At 38.3% G+C, this 22765-nt stretch overlaps 4 protein-coding genes across 16 annotated transcripts in view; 3 read left to right on the top strand and 1 right to left on the bottom strand.

The window, feature by feature from the left end:
- The window catches only part of cux1a (cut-like homeobox 1a), a 131393-nt gene extending 126172 nt beyond the window's left edge, over positions 1 to 5221 (top strand). For all 12 annotated transcript variants that reach the window (XM_051907852.1, XM_051907857.1, XM_051907854.1 and 9 more), the window contains one exon: positions 95 to 5221. In XM_051907852.1, coding sequence (XP_051763812.1) covers positions 95 to 539 — 445 coding nt within the window. In that variant the 3' untranslated portion in view covers positions 540 to 5221. The remainder of the gene's footprint in view (positions 1 to 94) is intronic.
- Positions 5222 to 5520: 299 nt separating this feature from the next.
- LOC127520092 (uncharacterized) lies at positions 5521 to 8884 on the bottom strand. Its single transcript, XM_051907888.1, has one exon. It carries the CDS (start codon positions 7610 to 7612, stop codon positions 6545 to 6547), a length of 1068 nt encoding a protein of 355 aa, XP_051763848.1. The 5' UTR covers positions 7613 to 8884; the 3' UTR covers positions 5521 to 6544.
- Positions 8885 to 9138: 254 nt separating this feature from the next.
- Positions 9139 to 13866, top strand: kctd7 (potassium channel tetramerization domain containing 7). Its single transcript, XM_051907889.1, has 4 exons — positions 9139 to 9572; positions 10620 to 10789; positions 10989 to 11167; positions 12206 to 13866. Exons 1-4 carry the CDS (start codon positions 9279 to 9281, stop codon positions 12580 to 12582), a joined length of 1020 nt encoding a protein of 339 aa, XP_051763849.1. The 5' UTR covers positions 9139 to 9278; the 3' UTR covers positions 12583 to 13866.
- A 103-nt stretch (positions 13867 to 13969) lies between these two features.
- On the top strand, positions 13970 to 22327 carry rabgef1 (RAB guanine nucleotide exchange factor (GEF) 1). Of its 2 annotated transcripts, XM_051907873.1 has the most exons (10): positions 13970 to 14090; positions 14934 to 15126; positions 15310 to 15503; positions 16707 to 16850; positions 17880 to 18046; positions 18134 to 18215; positions 19665 to 19797; positions 20128 to 20219; positions 20309 to 20565; positions 20908 to 22327. In XM_051907873.1, the coding sequence occupies exons 2-10, from the start codon at positions 14948 to 14950 to the stop codon at positions 21307 to 21309; spliced, it is 1650 nt and encodes a 549-aa protein (XP_051763833.1). In that variant the 5' UTR covers positions 13970 to 14090; positions 14934 to 14947; the 3' UTR covers positions 21310 to 22327. The 2 variants fall into 2 exon arrangements, with proteins under 2 accessions (XP_051763833.1, XP_051763834.1); XM_051907874.1 differs by lacking the exon at positions 16707 to 16850 and having other exon boundaries at positions 13971 to 14090.
- Positions 22328 to 22765: the final 438 nt, after the last annotated feature.

The following is a 22765-nucleotide window of genomic DNA, read 5'->3' as shown; positions in this document are numbered from 1 at the left end:
CCCTATTCTCATAGAATTAGAACGATTATTAAAACTTTATAGTTATCACTTGCCTGTATTCCTGTTTTTATGAGTATTGTTGTTGTTCTCGCAGGTCCCGTATCCGGCGAGAGCTCTTTATCGAAGAGATACAGGCAGCGGCCGGAGAAGGCGGGTCCCCCTCTGCGCGGGCCGGGAAGTCTGGGGGTGAGGGAGACAACAGCTGTGACGGCACCGAGTCCGACAGCACAGCGGAGGGCCGACCGAGCGGCTCCGAGGAGCGCAAGGGCCTCCTGGAGAGCCCCGGCCTCAGCCACAGAGACGAAGAGGGCGAGGGCGAGTTCCCCAGCGCCTCGGGCACCAGCAGGCCGCGAGGAGGTATCATAGATAGCCTGTTCGGCATTCCTGAGACCGTATCCGTTGCCACTGCCGCCGCAACCCCCTGCCGAAACCCAAAGGACAGCAGTCTGCGCAAGAAGAAAGCAGCCAACCTCAACAACATCATCCACAGGCTGGAGAAAGCAGCGAACCGCGACGAGCCTCACGAATGGGAGTTCTGAGCCACCGCCGTGTTGTCGTTTTATTCTCACTTTGTCCCTCACTGAGCTAACCTGGCCAAGCCTGGTGCACACACACCACCGGTTAACCCAAGGGTTTTCAAATCGCTATTTAGAAGTGGGCTATCAGAGACAAGAACAAGAAAAGGAAACGAGTTTTTAGTCTGTTTATTTTGTGAAGCACTTAACGGCCCTGCTGGCCACAGGGCTGTGACACCATGGCTTATGGTGAAGACACAAAACTGAAAAGCACAGGAGAGGGAGCGTTCCCCACGAAATATTCTCAAGACTGGCGACAGTCACAAAAAAACAAATACACACTATGATATCACACTGTCTCTATTTCTAATAGAGACGTTCTCACCAACAAGCTGAATAACTGTTACAATAATTTATCAGTTCTCAAGACTCTTGGGAGTTTCCTCTTTTGTATCATGTACGCTTCGGCCGTCAGCAGAGACTAGTTCGAACCGGTTTCAAACCAAAAGTCAAGCATTTAAAAGCAAGTGTTGGCTGAAGGAACACGGGTGCACCGTCCCACCTGCCTCTCCCTCCCTACCCCAGAGGAGGCCATCCAATGGCTATGCAACTCTAGTACGCAATGGATTCCAGCGTAATGGAACCCGCATTATTTTCACAGTTCGGAAGCTTCTCCGATGCGAGAAGAAAATCCTTTTTATAGCAATTAAGTTGCCACCGAGAGATTGCACAGTCAGTTGACTCTAAACAGCACTCCTTTTGGTTTTTACACGCCAACGGCCTAAAAGAGAATAAAAAAAAAATCACGCGAACGAAAAATAATCGTCGTAAATAAGAATCCACGTATCACGCAAAAATTCATACTGTTGTTGTAAGGTCGACGCAAATGGGAGACGGGAGAAATTTCGTAACTTGATAGCTAAGTGTCAATTTTTATCGTTATTTAGGTCTCTTGTAAGGGTAGCGCTCGTTTATTTTATTTCTTTTCCATAGCTTTAATCGCCTCAGCGACTTGCGTTTTGAAGCTCGCGGAGGTCTTGTTTAATAATAAACATCATTTTAGGCCAAAACAAAGACAGATAGTGAAGAAAAAAAAGGATTTGTACAGTACTTTGAGTAAATATTCCTGACAAGATATTTTTTAAAGAGAATGAACAAGCCTGATTTTTATCCTCTTATAATAGAACCATACATCAGAGACCTCTAACCAAGTTGGGCGGTTTGAGCCCATAGAATTACAATTCTAATCCAATATCTATGGTGTTATAAATTCTAATTCTATGGTGTGGCCGTGGGCCACGCACTGTATGGGCTGGTCCTCAGCACCAGGGTACCGGACGCTGAGTATGCGGGGAAACCCTCCTAACCGCTCGCTCTCGTGCAAACTTCAGGTTTTTCACCAGCTTCTCCATTCGCTGTTCACATGACCGTATACGAGCTTTTCATGGCGTCCGCAACATGTTCAAGGCACGCATCTGTCCTCCGAGACAACTGGAAAAACACCTTGCGAAATGGACTTTTGTTTTTTCATACTGTAAATGACGGAGGACTCGGACACATCTTCATCCACATTTCTGGTTTAACACATAAAAAAAGAGGAAAATATGTAGATTGTGAATGAAAAGCTCTTTTATCTTTAGCAACCTGAGGTGAATCGCTACACAAGCGCGTCAGAGGACGCGGCGAGGACTTTGCACCTCTGTAGAAACGTTCTTTCTCTCCTGAAACACCTTTTAAAACCTGCTCACTTTTCACCTCCGGCCCTTGTGTCATTGTATGCAGTTGATTTTGTGAACGAAAGCACAGATCGGTGGTGCCACGCGCTCGTCTGTGTGCGAACCTTGAGTGTGAGTGTGTTTGTGTGTGTGTGTGATTGTTGAGAAGAGCGATCTATATTTGTATATTACTACTACTACTCGCCACAGGCCGTGGAAGCAAACACCTCCTCACGTCCCTAAGCTATTTAGCAGTCCTGCAGCATATCACATAGTACATTTAAGTTCTTTTTATTTACACGCATAAACTAATGGTAGATATTTTTTTTTTGTTTTGTTTTGTTTGTTGGTGTGGTTTGCTTATTTATAGATGCTGTCTTTTACATATTGATGTCTTATATTGTTATACGTGTTTTTTTTTTTTTTTTTTTTTTTTTTGTAATGGAAGGGACTATAAAAGGTCAGGTTACATATTTTTAGACTAATAGACTGCCGGCAGTATTGGATTACATTTAAATGATGTACTTTTGATACATGTCTATTGATTAATTCTGAAGATTATCATTTTTTTTTTTTTTTTCATATATTTTACTCTGTTAGTGAGCTGGATGAACAGTTACTACATTGACAAAGGAAGCAGAATTCTATGTATTGCATTAATGATTTTAATTAGTACGCATTTTAGATGTTTTAACAATTTTTAAAGATGACAATTCAAGATGAATTGCATTTGGCTGTATTCACTCTACAAAGGCAAACCGATTGATGCTCTTGAATTAGGTTTTCAGGTAATTAATTAACCTGCGAACGTTCTGAGATTACGTTTATTGTCGCAATCAAGCTTAGTTGCTACATTGAGCCAGTGAACAACTGGTAGTTACCGTCACTGAAATTAGCTGTCGCTTTGAGCTGCACCTTGAGGAATTGGTCTTTTTTTTAGTTTGTTTGTTTGTTTTTTAAGTAGGAATGAAATTCACTTGATGTCGTTCGGTTGCGTTAAAATTGACGCCGATGAATCTTGAAGAACAACGTCGGCTTAAAACTACCTTTGGCCTTTTTTATGTGTGCCAATGAATGATTCAAATCAAATTTGTCTCTTTAAGACCTAACGAAAGCACAGAGAGATACTTCATGAACCAATGTTTTTATCAGAATATACGAATACGTCGAAGCCCGTGACTGTTTCTCGAACTTTCTCTCCACGTCTAACATTGGAGTGCCTTCACTGAAAACTGTTCACTACTATAATCGCGTCGTCTTCATTCCAAGTAAGTGATTGGAAATATCGTGTGTCAGATCATACCACGTTTTAGCAATTTTCGCCAGCAAGTTTAATAATAATAAGGTAAGGTCTCATCTAGTCTCAGGTCATAATATTCTGTACTTTTAAGGGTGTCTGTATTGTTTTATCTGAGAGAAAACAGCTGTCCCAGGATTCAGGCTTGGTTATATAAAAAAACCAAAGTTTTTACAATGGCAATTTCAATCGGTTAACGCCACATTTATTTGTCCCAAATGTCGTTTTAATCATTTCTAGGCATTCATTAGATGTTTTTGACTTATGTTATTGTATTTTAACGGTAAGTTTCCCCCGCGCTGGAGGAAGTTCACAGATGGATTTGGCATGTGGAAACTCTTGAAATGATTTGTAGAATATATACTGTAGTGTGGACCAAATTGTCAAAACAGACAAATCAACTTGTAAAAACTCTTTTCTGATCATAAACATGTGATTTCAATTGAACACAAAGAAGAAGAAGAAGAAAAAACACTCATTCAAATCTGGTCTACATTATAAGGACGCTTTTATATGTCTGCCACGTTCTCACTGACTGAAACGTAACCGTACTGTTGATATCATGGCATGAAACACTTAGAATAACACTTAGAAACAACGAGTTTCCAGACGATTCTCAATGCAGATGTCCAGCACTTTTTCTCTGCTTTTTGCAAATATTTTTCTATGGAAAGTATTGCAGATGACTAAACACATCAACATATGACTGCACAGACAGCACGTTTATATGATTTCTTAATAAAAAAAAGACAAAAAAAGAAAAAAAGAAAAACAAAGCAACAAAAAAAGATCATCATTATTGATATTACATTGGTAGTCACGAGTAGCATTAATGTAGATATTCGTCCGTAGCTTAGTTCGCTAGTGATGTCATAATTGTTACCTCGTTTATTCCCTCACACTTACATCACTTCCTGAGACAGTATGTTCTTTCTTCACCTGAGACAGTATGTTCTGAACAGCCACAGTTTGTTTCATTGTATCCCAGATGGAGATTTTCTCTCTCTCTCTCTCTTTGTTTTTAAAGTTGTGTAATTGTGTTACATGTGAGGCGAGCACGACGATTATACATCTGTCTCAGCGAGAGCAACAATTTAACCAAGTTATCATGATTCATTTCGACCAACAATCTATGGAAATGGGATGTCTTGATCATGACATTCAGATCTCTCTCTCTCTCTCTCCCTCTCTCTCTTTCTCTTCTCTCTGTTGTTGCTCTGTATGCTGTAATATGGGTAATATGAAGCCTTGTAATGAAATATGACAGGCAGCTCCCAACACAAGCTGGTATCCTATAGATTCTCCTTAGGTCTCTCAAAGCTCAGGTAGAACCTCGGTTTAGCACAGTCCTTTTGTCCATTAGTTTGTTGGTGACACTTTCCCTCTTACACCTGCTAACGACAGTTGTATGGTTTATTTTTCTATGTGTCATGGTTTTGAACCACAAGATGGAGCTGAATCCTCCATTTTACCTGAATAAAGACTCTTCCACTTTGTTCTCTTGATATGTATTTAGTTCGGTTGGTTTTTCCTTTGTGTATCATCATGTAGTCTTGTATTCTGTTCCCAGCGCTGTTCTAATCCAAAATGAAAAAAGCAATATCACTGTTTGAAATTCATTATTATTATTATTATTATTCCTCATTACCACCATAGGTGTATTAACTGAAGTAAATATCTTTTGTACAAACACATTATCACTGTACTCTGCATTTATTTGAGTATTTCTGATGTCAGAAATTTGAAGCCATGTTCAAGCAGCCCAAAGCATCATTTACATGTCTAAATGTTTTATGACTACAAGTTATATATATATATATATATATATATATATATATATATATATAATGTGTGTGTGCACATGTATATCTATTATGGGGACATGTTTTTTAACACCCAAATGAAACTACAACACAAAAAAAGACTCTAAAATAAACATTTACTACTAGAAATACCACACTTCCACACAATCAATGACAGAAGACAAAGTTGCTGAAATATTTTGAATAATTTATTTTCTTATCTATACATCCACAGAATACATACTCCTCCATATATTGAAATAACCAGAAGGCACACTTAAATTGCATTGTTGTAATTTCAACAAATCTCCATTTCCAGATTCATCCCAATTTGAGATTGAACCTGCAGTTTGTATAGCACATCCTTAACAATTAGCCAATCACAACCCCAGAACATTTCCATCATTCTTCCAAGTGAATGTTACACTTTCATTGTCGAGTCACAAACATTTATTTTGAACACAATAGTTGTCATTTATCTTAAAATTTAAATAAGTAGCTCAGGTGAAGTGAAGCCAGACATTAATAAACCCAGGTCAGTTTTTACCAAGGGCCTTTGTGCAAAATAATGCTGTAAGTGTTTACTAGCAGTTTCAAGGTTCATTTAATCCTTACATTTTGAATACAGTTTAACAGATGAGGTAGAGCACAATTATAGCTAAAATGGCACCCATTATTACACAGAAACCATTTTTAATTGTCTTATCCACCAAAACACCATGGTTATTTTAAGTACAATAACATTGGGGAAAATATATCATTATCATATCTAGATATGAAGACTTTAGAGGCAAAAGCCATCTGAAAATCTTTTAAAATTAGCATTTTTATCAAGCTCGTATGTTTATGTTCAGTAATTTCAATTTAATAGGTCATTTTCATTGCCATTAGCATGAAATAACTGAACATAAATATACGAGCTTGATAAAAATGCTCATTTTAGAAGAGATTTTCAGATGCCACTTGGAGGCTTTTGCATCTGAAATCTACATATGCTTTTTTGTAGTAGTAACAATGGTATTTTGTTTGTTTGCAAAAAAACATTTATATTTTTAATGGGTATCTTGCCAATGTATTAACTTTAAGGGGGTTGATGCAACTGCCCATATGAAAAAAAAAAAAAAAAAAAAAGTAAAAATGAAATATCAGTACCATATATTTGCGTGTTGGTTGTTAAAATATGAGAGATATGCTTCAAGTATCCCTGTATCTTAATCACTTGCTAGACTTTAGGCTAAGTAAGATGGCGATTGCCATAGCCAGCATTAACCCCACAGTGAACTCCTTCAACCTGCCCAGTTTCACATCCTCATAGTTCTCCTTCTCCTTCCTGAGAATCTCTTCTCTACGCTGCCGGAGCTGCTTCTCTCTCTGAAGCTGTTCTCCATAGTGTGATCTGATGAAGGTATCAAAGTCGAAGATCTTCTGCTGGGCGGATCCAACAGAGGGGGAGTGTCGGGCTCTGGTCTGCTGTCCTGATGCTGAACTCTCTTTGCTAGTGGGTTTGCTGGATCCCAGCAGGTCTGCTTGACTCAGGATCCCTCGATCGTATTTCCTCCTCAGAGCTTTATTACCCAGGACGTGGTAAGACTCACTGATCTGAGAGAACCTGAACGTGGCCTCCTCGCTCCCTGCGTTCTTGTCTGGGTGATATATGAAGGACTGCTTATAGTAAGCAGTCTTGATTTGTGCATGGGTGGCTGATGGAGACACTCCCAAAATGTCATAATATGCAGACTTTGATTTGTATAGTGGCTCAGCTGGACCGCCGTTATTCTGTGTGCCACTGTAAGCTCTAGTGAAAGACATAAACTGAGCATTTGCAAGTCTATAGAGAGTCTTTTTATGGAGTTTTCCATGTATTCCCCAACACAAGCTCTTCCAGGACGGCACGTGCACTGGAGATGCCTTAGACGTCAATCCACGGCAGTCATTCCATTTACTAATATTTCCAGAACGGCAGTCCAACGGCACTTTCAAGTTGTGTGCATCTCCATCAGCAGCCGTGAAGCGGGTAAAGAGTCTATTTACATTCCCTTTTGCAGTCTCCAGACCTGCCGGGCTCGTTTCACACAGTCCTTTAGCAGCTCTGACACGGCCATTAGGAATCTCACAGAGCTGTATTGAATTTGTTAAAGCTGCAACATAAGCTGCCTGTGAGACGGCTTTACAGTTTTTATCCAAAAGCGGGAGATTTTGTGGTTTTAAAAGCTTGTAAGCTTCTCTCCCGATACGCTGTGTGACCTCCGCCATTGCACAGATATCACCTAAACCAACCGTCATCTGTTTCCGTGAACAGCAAAGTGACCAATTAGAATCGCCCTTCTTTGCAGGTTGAGTAAACTTTGGCCAATGCCGTGCGAGAAGAAAATTTCCTTGTAAGAGATTGGTGCGGCGTTCAGGTTGTTGTTACGTAATGGTCTGTACATAGACTGTATATTCAGGTCATTGCTACAATTCAGTTTTAAAAATGAAACAGTTTTTGTTATTCATTCATGCATTTTTATTTATTTATTTATTTATTTAAGTACTAGGCTATAGGTCAAAGTATCAGGACATAAAGTGGACAGTAACTCAGTGGACAAACTATCAGTATAGCCTATAATTACTTTAAATCACTAAAATGTGTTTTTAGATAATGTAACCATAGACATTTAATTGTACTGAAAATACAGTTATTTCAGCTGCTCTGTGGACATGACAGAATGACTAGTCCAATAAATCAAAGTAATTTAAATGAGTAAAATTTAAATTAAGGGCCCAAATAAAATTTTATTCAGCATAAATGTTATTAAATGTATTGGTGGACACATAGGCTACATAATCACTTAATTTATCCTGGTAATGCACTGCTTCCTAAATTCCATTCATATTTATTTGTATAGCGATTTTCACAATACATATCGCTTCAAAGCAGCTTTACAGAAAATGCATGTGTTCACATTACAATTTAAAGTGATCTGTTATTACAGCTGACTGTGTCCAAGTAATGTATTTCAGAAATGTACATATACAAATCATGCAGTTAGTTAACATCATGTATTAATTTTAGGCAGAAACAATGAGCTCATTGAAGTAATTATTAAGTAATTATAAGTATTATATGTGAATAAAGGCCTAAATTAAATCTGTTCATCATATAAAGCGATCGAGTCTCTTCAGAAAATTTGGACTAAACTGCTGAATTCATATGGATTAGTTTTACAATCTCTTTATGAGCTTCAAAGTGGTAGCAGCTTTCTGGAGTGACAGAAAGCTCTCAAATTTCATCAAAAAGATCTTAATTTGTGTTCCAAAGATGAACGCAAGTCTTATGGGTTTGGAATGAGGTGAGGGTGAATAATTAATGACAGAATTTTTATTTTTGGGTGAACTATCCCTTTAAACTGGGATAATGTCTCTGAGCCCCGAACATCATCATGAAGGCTTCCAGAGTTTAGGAGCCAAATGCGAAACGCTCTCCCTCCTTTAGTGGACTTGAATAACCTAGGTACTACCAAAAGTCCAGAGTTTTGTGACCTTAAAGAGCGTGATGGATAAATACTAAAACTATATATATGTATATATATATATATATATATATATATATATATATATATATATAAACTAATTTCAACTCTGCCCTACATAAAAGTGATGACTGATTAACTACGTGTACACAAGTTACGCATGTCTGTAAATCTCTATTTATGTTTACGCCTGTAGCGGAGTACACAGCCAAAAACATTCCAACCGTGCTCTGTCACCTACGCAATTTGCGTACGTGCTTTACCGAACACACAAGCAGTCTCGCATCCACCTGATCGGCCTGTAGACCACACCTCTCGCGCGGGGTGTGCTGTGCTACCCTGCCGTCCTCCTATACACGGACCTGGACATCATAACAATCGCTGACAGTCTGCGTGTGGGCCTTAATCTAAACTATTATCAGCCCTGCTGTGGTGTGTGCATGCAGCATAATGGAGCAGGCGAAACAAACGGAGAACCGCCTCCGCTTTCCTTTAGCGCAGCAGCTCCGCTCCAAATGGCAACATCACGGGTGAGGAGGTTCGCGCAGGAGGGGCGGACAGTCCCTCCTCAGCCGAGAGTGATGGTGGTGTTTTCGGCTGCGAGTGACACTGATAAACAGGGAGATGCGATGTCGGGTGCGGACACCGGGGAAGAGGAGTATCGCAAACCAGCCATACCCGTCCCTAATCTTAATCTAGGGAAGACCCTTCGCACCTTAGACGCACCTGAGGAGGTAAGTCCCCGAGGTTTAAAGAGGATGTGCTATTATTATCATCACAGAGTAGTTTGTTGTGTGATTTATAGATCAAAGCAGTGTGATTTATAGATCCAGCTTTAAAATGTCTACGTTCATCTGCGTTTTTCCCCCAATGTGATTTTTTTTTTTTTCTCCAAAAATACTCTGGAGGAACTGTGTAGTTTTCCAGCGTTTTGCGCTTAATCATAACCGTTTCCATAGGCAACAGAAGTATTGAGCGTGTGTTCTTCCCTATTACTGCAATCTGATTGGTCCGTTATCCCATTGGGGCGGGTGTACATCGCCTTTGATTGGTTCACGTCACATGTCAATCAAATCATATCCGCTGGATTAAACTAATCGTGTTTTGCAGACTGCTGTTAAACCCAGAGTGACCTGTCAAGATGTGTAATATGATTAGTCCAACACCTTTGTTTATCATTGCCAACGGGTTTTAAGAAAATGTAAACATTTAATAGCATTCAACTTAGTGGATAATGTTTCAAAAGTTCAGAAAATGCTAAAGATATACGTCTCAGTCCTGGGGCAAAACGATTAACGTACTTTCATTAGTGTTATACACTATCTGTTTTTGAAAGGAATTTATTAAAACAAGTAAAGACATTTATAATCTTACACAAAATTTATATTTAAAATAAACTCTGTTCTTTTGAACTTTCTATTTATAAAAGAATCCTAAAAAAAAATTAGCACAGTTTTAATAAAAAATATTAAGCAGCACAACTGTTTTCAACATTGATAATAATGTTTCTTGAGATCATGTGGCACTGAAGATTGGAGAAATGTCTTCTGAAAATTCAGCTTTGCCATCACAGGAATAAGTTACATTCTAAAAGTTATTAAAATAAAAATAATTTTAAATTGTAATACTATTGCACATTATTTTAGCTGTATTTAATCCAGCCTTGACGACCATAGGAGACTTCTTTCAAAAATATTAAAACCTTCTTACCCAAATTTGAGATCTTGTGTACATTCAGACTAATATAAAAGGATATTTCTGTTTCTTCTCTCTCCCCACAGTTTCCTGAGGTCATCCCCCTAAATGTAGGAGGAACATATTTCACCACCCGGCTGTCCACTCTGCGCCGTTATGAGGACACTATGCTGGCTGCCATGTTTAGTGGCCGCCACCAAATTCCCCGGGATGCAGAGGGACGATATTTCATCGACCGTGACGGAGCATATTTTGGGTTAGTGTTTAGATTAGTAAATATCTGATTATGGTTGGTGCCTAGAACCCAAAAATACAAAGCAAACATTATGATCATCTAAATTTAGCTTTTGTTTTTATTATTTCATCAGTGGATTACTTAAATAACTGCTCGATATCCAGTTTAAAATCGCATGCTTATTAGAAGTGCTTATATATACACACTTCTCTGGCTTTAGGGATATTCTGAATTTCTTGCGAGAGGGTGAGCTGCCTCAGAGGGACCGTGTGCGTGCGGTGCACAGAGAAGCTCAGTATTACGCTATCGGGCCTCTTTTGGAAAGCCTGGAAGACACGCAGCCACTTACCGGAGAGAAAGTGCGACAGGCTTTTCTTGATCTCTTGCCCTATTATAAAGGTAAAATAAAAATAATTAGGGGTGTAACAATACACTCATGTCACAATTCGGTTCGATACACGATAATGATCTCACGATACGGTACTCTCACGATACTCTGAACAAAGCCAGAGTTAAAATAGTCATTTTTTAAAATTATTACTCGTAACATATGGTAAACTATGGAAGCTTGTTTCCGCCACTAAATAAAAAAATAAAAAAGGTAATTGCGACTTTTTATCTCATTTTATTTTTTCTCGCAATTGCATGTTATAAACTCAGAATTGTGAGATATAAACTCACTATTGCGAGTTATAACAATTACAATTTTCTCAGAATTGTGAGTTTATCTCGCAATTTTGACTTCATAACTCACAATTCTGCCTTTATATCACGCAATTCTGACATTTTTTCTCGCAATTTTGACTTTATATCACGCAATTTTGACTTTATAACTCACAATTCTGACTTTATATCACGCAATTCTAACTGTATCATGCAATTCTGAGAAAAAAATGTCAGAATTGTGAGATATAAACTCACAATTGCGAGTTATAACAATTGCAACTTTTTCTCAGAATTGTGAGTTTATAACTTGCTATTCTGACTTTATAACTCGCAATTCTGACTTTATATCACGCAATTCTGACTTTATATCACACAATTTTGACTTTATAACTCACAATTCTGACTATATCTCGCAATTCTGAGACAAAAATGTCAGAATTGTGAGATAAAAAGTCAATTACCTTTTTTTATTTTTTATTTCATGGCGAAAAACAGTAAACAGTTAACAAAAAATACTGTTCACTAAACTGCTATATTTGGTATTACATCAGGGGTGAAATTGAATAAGCTTGGATTGGTCCTCTTCCTCTAACTCGTACTTGGCCCCGCCCCATGCTTGGGATGGCCCTGGTCATTACCATATTAACATATTGTCACTATCCACAATGCATGTTGCATATTGCGATATTGCAATATATTGTTACACCCCTAAAACTTATAAATAAAAAAAGTTGTTTTCAATTGACTAAACATTGTTTCATTTTGCTCCAGAAAATCTTGAGCGCATTGTGGAGATCGCAAAGCTTCGTGCCATGCAGCGGAAGGCTCGCTTTGCGAAGCTGAAGATCTGCGTGTACAAGGAGGAGATGCCCATCACCCCTTATGAAAGGCCGCTGTTCAATTCGCTGCGGTTTGAGCGTTCAGAGAGTGAGGCCAAGCTGTTTGAGCACCATTGTGAGGTTGACGTGTCCTTTGGGCCCTGGGAGGCAGTGGCTGATGTTTATGACCTTCTTCACTGCATAGTGAGTGACCTGGCAGATCGTGGCATCTCTGCTGACCAGCAATGCATCGGCGTGTGTGACAAACACCTCATCAACCACTACTACTGCAAAAGGCCCATCTATGAGTTTAAAATCACCTGGTGGTGAAGGTGAGGTGTTTTGCCAAGTGCACAAGGTCTGAGCAAGTGATGTTTGCTGCTGTCTACAGTTACAATGAACCAGCAAGATCATGGAATCCTATTCAAAATGAGTGGAAATAATAATGACAAGCTTTTGAATAAGATGGCTGTTATTGTGGCAATTGCTCTTTTGTTTCTTCATGAAACTGCAGTTTGCAACCCGAAATTTCCTTTATGGGCAGCTCTATTGATTCCTTAGTTTTTGTAAGTAATTGTTTAACTTAGAATGAACCCAGAATTGTTCCATCCAGTTGTAGTTTTAAAGGGGTTTTCTGGAATTGTCCTCAGAGGAAGTGAATTTATGTGAAACAGTGTTTCCTATTCTAATTATTACGACATCTCTGCAAATATGTTTCTGTGTCAGATGTAATGAATGTATTAAGTGTTGGATCAAAGAATCAATCAACTGGACTCACATTAGGAAATTGGACGTTTGTCATTGCTTGTGATGTATTTCTTAAGAAGGAAACCCTTTTCCCCCTACAGTATTTTAAAATGATTTTACCCCAATTGTTTAACCACTTATAGATGTAGGACCTGATCTATATTATGTTGCCAATAATAAGCACTACAGATCATACAGATACTGACTTTAACTAGAATAGAAAGGTCTCATCTGGTATTTAAAACCACCCAAAGCTTCACAAAAAGCCTTCTAAAATAACCATACACCACTAGGCAAGAATACAATTTTTGATTTATGTAAATAAATAAATAAAAACCTTCTCAAAAACTGTATTTTTTAGAATAAGTTTATGTACTACGTTGAAAATGAAATGCCCTGAATGTGAATCAAAAGAAGTATATATTTAAAATTATACTAAAAGACTGTTAGCCACCTTATTGCAGGTTAGATTGCCTATTTTGCTACTTTGACACTTTATGAAATTATTTTCTGCTGCCAGTAGCTTTTGTCCATGCTTTTAATTGCCATAACCCTCAACAATTGCATATGATTTAGCAGTATTTGTTAATTTAGTCATCTGAAACCTCTCTCTCATTGGTTTGCTGTGAGAGCTGTGAAGGCCATATGAAGTTGCATGAGCTCTCTGTGTTTTGGCAGCAGAATATTTACTACGAGATAAAAACGCATCTGATAATCCTAACTGGCTTTGCCCAGTTTACTTTATGTTGCTCAAGTCTAAACCGATGCATATTTGTTCTCTGTTGTATATTTGGTGAATACTGTTTGAATTGCATTATTGTACTGGCTCTTATTGTGCTGATAATAAACCATATATTTTGCAATTTATTAGAAGAAGTGCTTTTTTTTATTTTATTTTAAACGTTTATAATAATGCCTAATTTATCATCTTGGAAAACAAAAGCACAAAAGGTGATGAAATACTTTGATGTATGCGCTGAGGGACTGTTGACATTTGGAGCTCAGTCCACCTATAGCCCCGCCCACACAACGCTTACACCAGTCGCGAAGATATGATGTCATTGTGACCCGGAGAAGAGACCGCTGACGAGGTAAGTGTCGCTGTCCGGTAGATTAACGTTCCCCACGAAAACTTACTGTTTGTTTTGAAAATGTTTTGTTTAATGTAGTTTTAGTCAGAATATTGCGTATTTATCTTATATCTTGCTGCTAGTGAGTTATTGCTTTTGTTTCTAGCCACGTAGCTGTTTTGCTAGCTTGACGTGTTTGCCTGCGGCGGATTAAATTACATTCAGTGTTATTTTCAGTGGACAATATGTTTTCTAAATTGATTGTAAATGTAAACCCTCCATTATACACTTAATAAATGTTTAGTTAGCAGTAAAAAATAAGCTACAACCCCCGGTATTGAACGAGCGATGTCAGTATGTGATGTAATTCATCAGTGTTGATCAGAGTGTCTGTATTTTTAAACGTTTATTTCATTAAAGCTTATATCGAACAGGTCTGATCTACTCACTTTTTCATTTCAATTGAGATGCATTTGCTTAAATTGGCTATTTGGCATCAGGGTTCATTGGCATTATTTAGATATCAGTGATACATATTATACATATATATTAATTTAGACATCAGTGATATATATATTATCAGAAGATGTGTTTCACTCGCATGTTTACCCTTTAGAAAATATCAAAGTCTGAATATCTGATATTCACATTAGTTTCACTTTCAGCTCTGCTCAGATGATCAGATTATTGAAATGACTCCTCTTGTCTCGTTTTTAGCAATGTTGACGTTTGTGATGTGTTCTGCACGAGTTGCATGTCTTTGCAGAGCACGTTATGTAATCCGACTCCTGTTGTCTTGCAGCAAGTACTGCAGACAGGATATGCAAATTCAGTTCACAATGTCAAACCTGTTTCTTTACCCAGACAAAGGGGACACGATGAGTCAGCGTTCGGAGCGACGGGGGATCCATGTGGACCAATCGGAACTGCTGTGTAAGAAAGGCTGCGGTTACTATGGCAATGCTGCCTGGCAGGGCCTGTGCTCCAAGTGCTGGAGGGAGGAGTACCAGAAAGCCCGGCAGAGACAGATCCAGGAGGACTGGGCTCTGGCTGAGAAGTAAGTTGGACATGTTGCTTATGAAACTCTCATGTAGGTGGAATGAAACTGTAGTGGTTTTGCTTCGTAAATTCACACATTAATTATTAAGTAAAAGAATCATTCAGCGTTATCATGAGATTCATAAAGCAGAAATGATGTTCACTCAGACAGAGTAATGTAATGATGTGCTTCCTGTCGCAGGCTGCAACGAGAAGAGGAGGCAGCTTATGTCAGCAGTCACAGTTCCTCTCAGACCCAGCCTCCACAGTCCCACTCTCAGCCCTCTCTTGCCACCTTCTCCAAGTTCGAAGAGAAGAAAACCAATGAGAAGACCCGTAAGGTCACCACCGTGAAAAAGTTCTTCAGCCCCTCCTCCCGCACGGCACCTAAAAAAGGTACGAGGAGGGTGGGATCGGAGTGATATGAGTGTGATTAATGTTGTTTTGCAGTAGGAGGAGTCAGCTGATGACGAGCAGTTGGTGTGGCTCGTGGATTGGATGTGGTGTTGTTCGTCTGCCACAGGCACAATTATTATTTGCCCTTGATAAAATATGCTTTAGGGATATTATCATTGGTTGGATATTATCACTGGTGGAGCTTCACAGACCTGAGTCAGTGCTGTAGATTTTCCCTTAAGTTGCTACTTTTCCCTTAGAGCCCAAAATAATAATAAAAAAAATCACACTTCCTTTTGCTTCTGGATTCCTTCTGGAAATCATTCCTGTTTCATATGCAAATGACGTTCCTCATCATCATACATAGTTCCATTTTGTTTTTGCCATGTCATTAGATGACATCTCTCTGATAAAGCTGTAAACTGCCTGCTTGCAACATCAAAACGGCAATTTGGAACTTAAACTAGTTTAATAGATATGAACGATGGTAACTAAAAGGCTTTATCATTGAAACGTCAAGTATACACTACTGTTTAAAAGTCTGGGGTCGGTAAGATTTATAACTTTTTTTAATTAATCAGAAGTAGTTTGATTTTTAAAAAAATCAGCAATAGTGAAAAACTACAATTCACAAAAAACTGTTTTCTATATCAGTATATTTTAAAATGTAATTTATTCCTGTGATGGCAAAGCTGAATTTTCAGCATCATTACTCCAGTTTTCAGTGTCACATGATCCTTCAGAAATCATTCTAATATGCTGATTTGCTGCTCAAGAAACATTTATTTGAAATAGAAATCTTTTGTAACGTTATAAATGTCTTAACTGTCACTTATGATGAATTTAATGTGTCCTTGCTGAATAAAAGTATTAATTTGTTTCTTTCAAAAAAAAAATCTTACTGACCCCAAACTTTTGACCAGTAGTGTAATAAATCTTTGCATGATTTGATACATTTATGTTTGCAATCACATGATTTTATCATTTGTCTATCATGTTCTTATGAGATGATTTTTTTTCAACAAGTGATCGACCCTTCATCTCTCAGTTTGTTTTCTTCATCTCGTTGCTGTCTGATCTCCGCCCCACCTCTCCCACATCTTTTTCACGTTCTCATCTGAAACCCCGCATTTTTAATCGCCCCATTTCACCCCCTCCATTTCTGTGTCGCCCGTTTCCCTTTGCCTACCCTGGGTGTTTTAGTCCCCCCTGAAAAAGAAAGCGAGAAACGAGAGAAAGAGAAAGAGGAGAAGTTGCAGGGCAGGAGGGAGAGCCATGGAGAAACCCTCCTGAGGGATCTGAAGGGAATTTTTACCCAACCCTGGGAGATGGGCTCCCCCACTGAAGGTAACTGACAGAGCCTGAAGAAAAATCTGGGGTAATGAAAAGGGAACGTGGGTGGAGATTGCAGTGTTTGTCTTTTCTGAGGTGGACCACCCCGTTTTTGTGTGATGTTCTGTGTTGAAGAGGTAACTGTCTGAATGTGTCTTTACTAAAAGTATTTCACAAAGTACAACAAACATTTTTGAGTTTTTATGTTCCCCTCAGATGTTCTTTGTGACATACTGTCCTGATCCATACTGTGTATTTGTTAATTTCTTTATGTTAGTTGTGTGTGCATCAAAAGACATGATTGAATTCACCCTGCCATTTTTTTCATGTTATTCACTGTCTCATTGTCATGCGTCCTCCTCTTTTCTTGTCAATCTGGTGGCAGCACTGGTATCGAGGCTGAGAGGTGGGTATTAGTGCCACATCACTGTAGCCCTCCAGCACAAATCACAGAAAACAAACCAGTGCATCAGTGTTATATATATGAGCTGCATGCATTCAGGCTGAAATCCTTCTAACGCTCCATTACTGTCAATGGGGCGGTCAGAAAGACAGGTGCAACAGCATCTCTTTGTGTAGTTTTGAACTAAAGCATGCTAGAATTCTCTCTCATTTCATTCAGCTACTCTATCTTTGACTCTGATATGATGTCAAAGGTGTTGGCATGGTAACAGATCAATATTTCAGTAGTATGGCCTACTTCTGAGAAGGTTGTCCTCTCCCGTTATGGGCTACAAGTTGATTTGGACTTGTGAATATATATATATATTATGTGACATTTCACATTGGTTTATTCAGTGGGGTTTTTCTTTATTCTTAGCAGAAAGTCATGTGTAATTCAGCCTTTAATATGAAACTAATCTGTTGATTCTTGAATACCCATTGGACTTTGGTTGTTGTAGAATGATGGGAAATTACTTAATTTCACATGACATTCTGTGATGAACTCTGCTGAACTTCCATTTTCAGCTGATTTATTTTAATATCCACTTTGTTCATACAGTTTGTTTATAAACATACTGTGCACTTATTTGTGTTCCTCAGAGAGCCATGAGGGAAAAACGCCCAGTCCTTCCATTACCCGTCAGTCCAGCATTGAGACCGATCGCGTGTCACGAGACTTCTTGGAGTTCCTCAAGACCTTGCAGAAACCTGGCAGAGAGATCCACAAGCAGAGCCGCGCTTTCATAGAGAGCATGGGAAATAAAAAGGTCAGAACCAGGGTCACATGCCCACATCAACTTTTAGCTGTTAATCATTTCAATAAGCATATTTTTTGTATTCATTCTGACATGCAGGATCTCAGTGCTGAAGAACTGTCTGAGTGTGTGCAGGACTTCTATCAGGGCATGTCTGACCGACTTTTGAATCATTTTAAAGGTAGGATTCATGCTTCAGAGAAACTTAGCAGTGCTGAGTCTGTCAAAAAGTCTCAAGTTACTGGTTTGAATCACTCAAACGAATTACTCACTGAATCAATCCATTTGCATGACTGCCGAATCTGATTCGCTTACTGACCGGATATTTTGTTGTAATGGTATTTGAAAGATGATGTTATCTAAATTTTTTGTATGTACTGGGGGAGGCAGAATTATTTAGAAAATGGGAAATATTTACAAAATGAAACCTCTTCATCGTTATTTTTATATATATATATATATATATATATATGGGCAGACTGGGACATTAAAATGTCTGAAATTGCAGTCAGCCACCCCTTTCATGGTTCTTTTGCAGCATGAAACAGTTTTTTGAGAATGAGGGGGGGAGGGGGGACCATTGTTATTTTGGTATTTTTATACTGTATATACTATTATAATATTTATTAATATTTTGAATGGGCTTTTATTTTGATATTTTCAGATTCCTTTTAATTTTAGTTTGTTTTAGTAGTAGCTTTTGTCATTTTTGAATATTTCTACTTCTGTAATAAGAATGAAAGAGATTTTTATTTCAGTTTTAATAATTTTAGTACTTTAACTTAAATGTTTTTTTTTCTTTAAGTTAGCTGCCAAGGCAACATTTAATTTTTTTTTAATGTTTGTAAAGTTTTTTTTTTTTGTATAATATTTATTATATTTTATTTCAGATTTATTTTATTTAACAAAAATATTTTTAAAATAGTTTTAGATTTAGCTAACAATAACAACACTGTGGCAAATCCTGTACACCCAGCCACCATCTCTGCTAACCATCTAAGAAACTTCATTGTTGTCCCAGCATGCTGACGTGGGAGCAGGGTTATGTAACAAACTGGAGATGAGCATCACAGATTTCATGTTTGTTAGTAAAACACAAGTATATCTAAAGGATTTTTCTGTATATCAGTGAAAGGGGCTGTTCTCTGTAGAATGCTGTGATCGGACCATTTCCTTCACTCCTCAGAGCCATATTAATATTTAGACTTAGTGATATTTCACCAAAAAATGAAAATTCTGTCATCATTTACTCACCCTCAAGTTGTTCCAAACCTCTATGAATTTCTTTCTTCTGCTGAACACAAAAGAAGATATTTTGAAGAATGTCAGTCACCAAACAGTTGACGGGCCCTATTGACTTCCATAGTATTTATTTTTTTTCCATACCATGGAAGTCAATGGGGTCCATCAAGTTTGGTTACCCATATTCTTCAAAATACCTTATTTTGTGTTCAGCAGAAGAAAGAAATTCATACAAGTTTAGAACAACTTGAAGGTGAGTAAATGAGTAAATTTTCGTTTTTGGGTGAACTATCCCTTTAAATTTTCATGGTTTTTTAAATAGTTTGCCAGAAGTCAGATGAATGCTTTCTTTACAAATGTAAACCTCAGTGGGTTCCTCTTTCCTCAGGCTCCTCTGAGAAGGTGGACAGGGTGATGGACCAAGTGGAAAAATACATCATGACTCGACTCTACAAGAGCGTCTTCTGTCCAGAGACCTCAGATGATGAGAAAAAAGACCTGGCCACCCAGCGCAGGATACGGTCAGCCAGTGTTATTTTAGTTTTATTTATATACTGTTATAGTATTTATTAATATTTTAAATTATATTTTAGTTTCTAATTCTAGTTCTTCAGCTTAAACTTATCTTATTTCAGTTAGTTACGAAGGCAACATTTATAATTTTCGTTTAAGTTTTACATCTAATGTTTATGTTTATATTTCAGCTTTATTTCAATTAAAGAAAATGATTTTAATAGTTTTTAGTTAGTTAAAATATTCTTCAAGAAAGTATGTGCTTTTACGCCATTCTTCTTGAAAATCTGCGGTCTTGATTAGCTCCTTGAATGATGGAATGATGGCTGGTTTTTCAGGGCCTTACATTGGGTAACCATTCAGATGTTGTGTGTTCCTGTGGATGAGGAGATCCCAGAGGTCTCTGATAGTGTAGTCAAAGCCATCACAGGTGAGTCTGCAAAGCTTGGAATTATTTTTTCCTTTATTTGCTGTTTTCCATCAGGATACACATTTTTTTTCTTCTTCTGTCGACCACAGATATTATTGAGATGGATTCTAAGCGTGTGCCCAGGGATAAACTGGCCTTCATCACCAGTTGCAGCAAGCATATCTTCAACGCCATCAGGGTCACCAAGAACGAACCAGCTTCTGCAGATGACTTCCTACCCACCCTCATCTATATTGTGTTAAAGGCCAACCCTCCACGGCTGCAGTCCAACATTCAGTACATCACACGCTTCTGCAACCCCTCAAGGCTTATGACAGGAGAGGATGGATACTACTTCACCAACCTTGTGGGTCCATACATAATTTGAATGTGGCCCTAATTTGGCCTTAAAGTAATTTTTTGTGGAATAATTTGGTTCAAACATGTACTTTATTCTTTTAAATATATGTCACTTGGTTTGATATTTTGTTATCTAATGCCATGAAATTAATATATTTTTAAGTGTGGCAAAAGTGTCCAAATACAGTTTGGGGCCACTGTAATTACTGCTGAAAATTGCAGGCTTATTAGTCAGACGGCAACTGGGAATAAACCTTCCTGTTTAGTCTAGTCTTTTGGATTCATGTATTTTCTTTGCACTTTTTCATTGTATCTTCTCAATTTCATCTTCATCACGTGTTTCCTGCAGTGCTGTGCCGTTGCCTTCATAGAGAAGCTGGACGCCCACTCCTTGAATCTCAGCCCTGAGGACTTTGAGCGCTACATGTCCGGTCAGGCTTCCCCTCGAAGGCAAGATGATCCCGCAGCCTGGCTCCAGAGTGGCTCCCATGTCAACCCAGCACTTAGCCAGATCCATCACAATCTCAGCGTCCTATCCAACCTTGAGAAAAGACAGCAGCAGGTCATGGAGGGGGCGCAGAGCCTGCAGACCGAACTGGCAGAGTGGCAGGACAGCGTGGCCCGCGAGGTGCAGGAGATCCTGGAGCGATACCCACTGGAGATCAAATCACGAGCATCGGCGATCGATGCGGAGAACGTGGAGAACGACAGGCTGCCACCTCCCCTTCAGCCGCAAGTGTTTGCGGGTTAGCATAGCATAATATCCTGTGTGAATAAGCCAGAGACATAGTCATACCAAGACGGGTAAAGCGTGTTTTTATATGCAGTGGCTGCTCTCGTCCAAGATCTCCAATCCTTTTCTCCCCATATTTTGGCTGTTACCATTCCATGTGCTTTTTAAATGCTAACACAGTCCCCCATTATGTCTCTTCTGCGAACATATTCTTGCCGGACTAGTTTGTGAAACCAAATAAGATTTTCTAACCTGGTTTTAGAAGATCTGTTAGTAGTGTGATGTACCTTAATACGTGAGCTGTTTTAAATTACTGAATCACATAGCTGCTAATACGTCCCTTAATATGATTGCAAATTTTGTGATCGTAAACCACATATCAACTTTCCTCATGTAGATAAGTCATTTCACTGTAGGGTGTTTCACTCCCATGCCTTAGTGTGATGTTCTTTCAACTTTTTATTGATGTATAAAATGTTTTGCTGCTCATACTGTATACTTAGGACATTTAAAGTTGAACCCGTGCAAAAATGTATGATTTTAAGTTAATTAATTTTGGTGTATTTTGGTATGTTTTGAAGACGGTCATTCTTAAATGCTTAATCACATAATCAATCAGATATACTGTTGTGCAGACATTTCAGCAATAAACACTATTTACATAGGAATTTGTTAATTTACAAATGAAAATATAGGTATAAAGCTGTGCATTTGCTCACCTAAATTTAATGTGAAATTCTGTCATGGTGGCCACAGGTTGTACACACTTACTTACAAATAACTAGTCCTTCTCCAGCCAAGATAATGTTTTGCATTTGATGTTGTCAGCATTACACATAACCAATTTAAATGTGATCCAGTTTTTATTTTTAAAACTGCCCCAGCTGGAACTGTAAACAGGTACTTAGTAAAACACTATATTCATGTGGAAATAATTGGTTTCTTCTACAGTAATGATGATGATGATTTATGACTGTGTGTGATATTTTAACTGAACTGGTTTATTTATGATGTAAATATAACCTGAGGTGTGTTATTTTGCTGTCTGTGAATCATTATTTATCACTTTGTAGCACCATAATATATCAGAATAGCACAATGCTGACATCTAATGGTAGAAATGGTCAGCATAGAAATTGTTTTTTCGCCATATTTTAAACCATATGACTGAAAATATTTGGAAAACCATGTGCCTTTTCAATATTTTTGTATTGAAGCATAGTCTGAACCGTGTATAAAGTTGAGTACCGTATCTGTGCTGTATTTATGCATGGTAATATGTATAAATGGTAAAAAAAAAAATATCAATGGTTATAGTGCGCAGATGTCAGCCTGCTAACTGTGAAATGAGTTGAATTGCGTCTCATTGGGTATAGCCTGAATGTAACCGTTTAATTTGCACATATTCATAGGGGACTTTGAAAATGGCTCATTTAATGAGCCATCAGATCCATAACAGATCTGCAGCCCCACC

This window comes from Ctenopharyngodon idella, chromosome 10, assembly GCF_019924925.1.
Source record: "Ctenopharyngodon idella isolate HZGC_01 chromosome 10, HZGC01, whole genome shotgun sequence".
Classification (NCBI taxonomy): Eukaryota; Metazoa; Chordata; class Actinopteri; order Cypriniformes; family Xenocyprididae; genus Ctenopharyngodon; species Ctenopharyngodon idella.
Note: the sequence above shows the minus strand (reverse complement) of the source record. Positions and strands in the feature narration are given on the sequence as shown.

Excerpts from the sequence above, each read along its gene's own strand:
- kctd7 (XM_051907889.1), top strand. The coding sequence starts at position 9,279 with ATGCAGCATAATGGAGCAGGCGAAACAAACGGAGAACCGCCTCCGCTT. Across the intron at positions 9,573-10,619 it reads CCTTAGACGCACCTGAGGAG|TTTCCTGAGGTCATCCCCCT; the intron begins GTAAGTCCCCGA and ends CTCTCCCCACAG. Across the intron at positions 11,168-12,205 it reads TCTCTTGCCCTATTATAAAG|AAAATCTTGAGCGCATTGTG; the intron begins GTAAAATAAAAA and ends ATTTTGCTCCAG.
- rabgef1 (XM_051907873.1), top strand. The coding sequence starts at position 14,948 with ATGAGTCAGCGTTCGGAGCGACGGGGGATCCATGTGGACCAATCGGAA. Across the intron at positions 16,851-17,879 it reads GATGGGCTCCCCCACTGAAG|AGAGCCATGAGGGAAAAACG; the intron begins GTAACTGACAGA and ends TGTGTTCCTCAG. Across the intron at positions 18,216-19,664 it reads ACTTTTGAATCATTTTAAAG|GCTCCTCTGAGAAGGTGGAC; the intron begins GTAGGATTCATG and ends CTCTTTCCTCAG.
- LOC127520092 (XM_051907888.1), bottom strand. The coding sequence starts at position 7,612 with ATGACGGTTGGTTTAGGTGATATCTGTGCAATGGCGGAGGTCACACAG.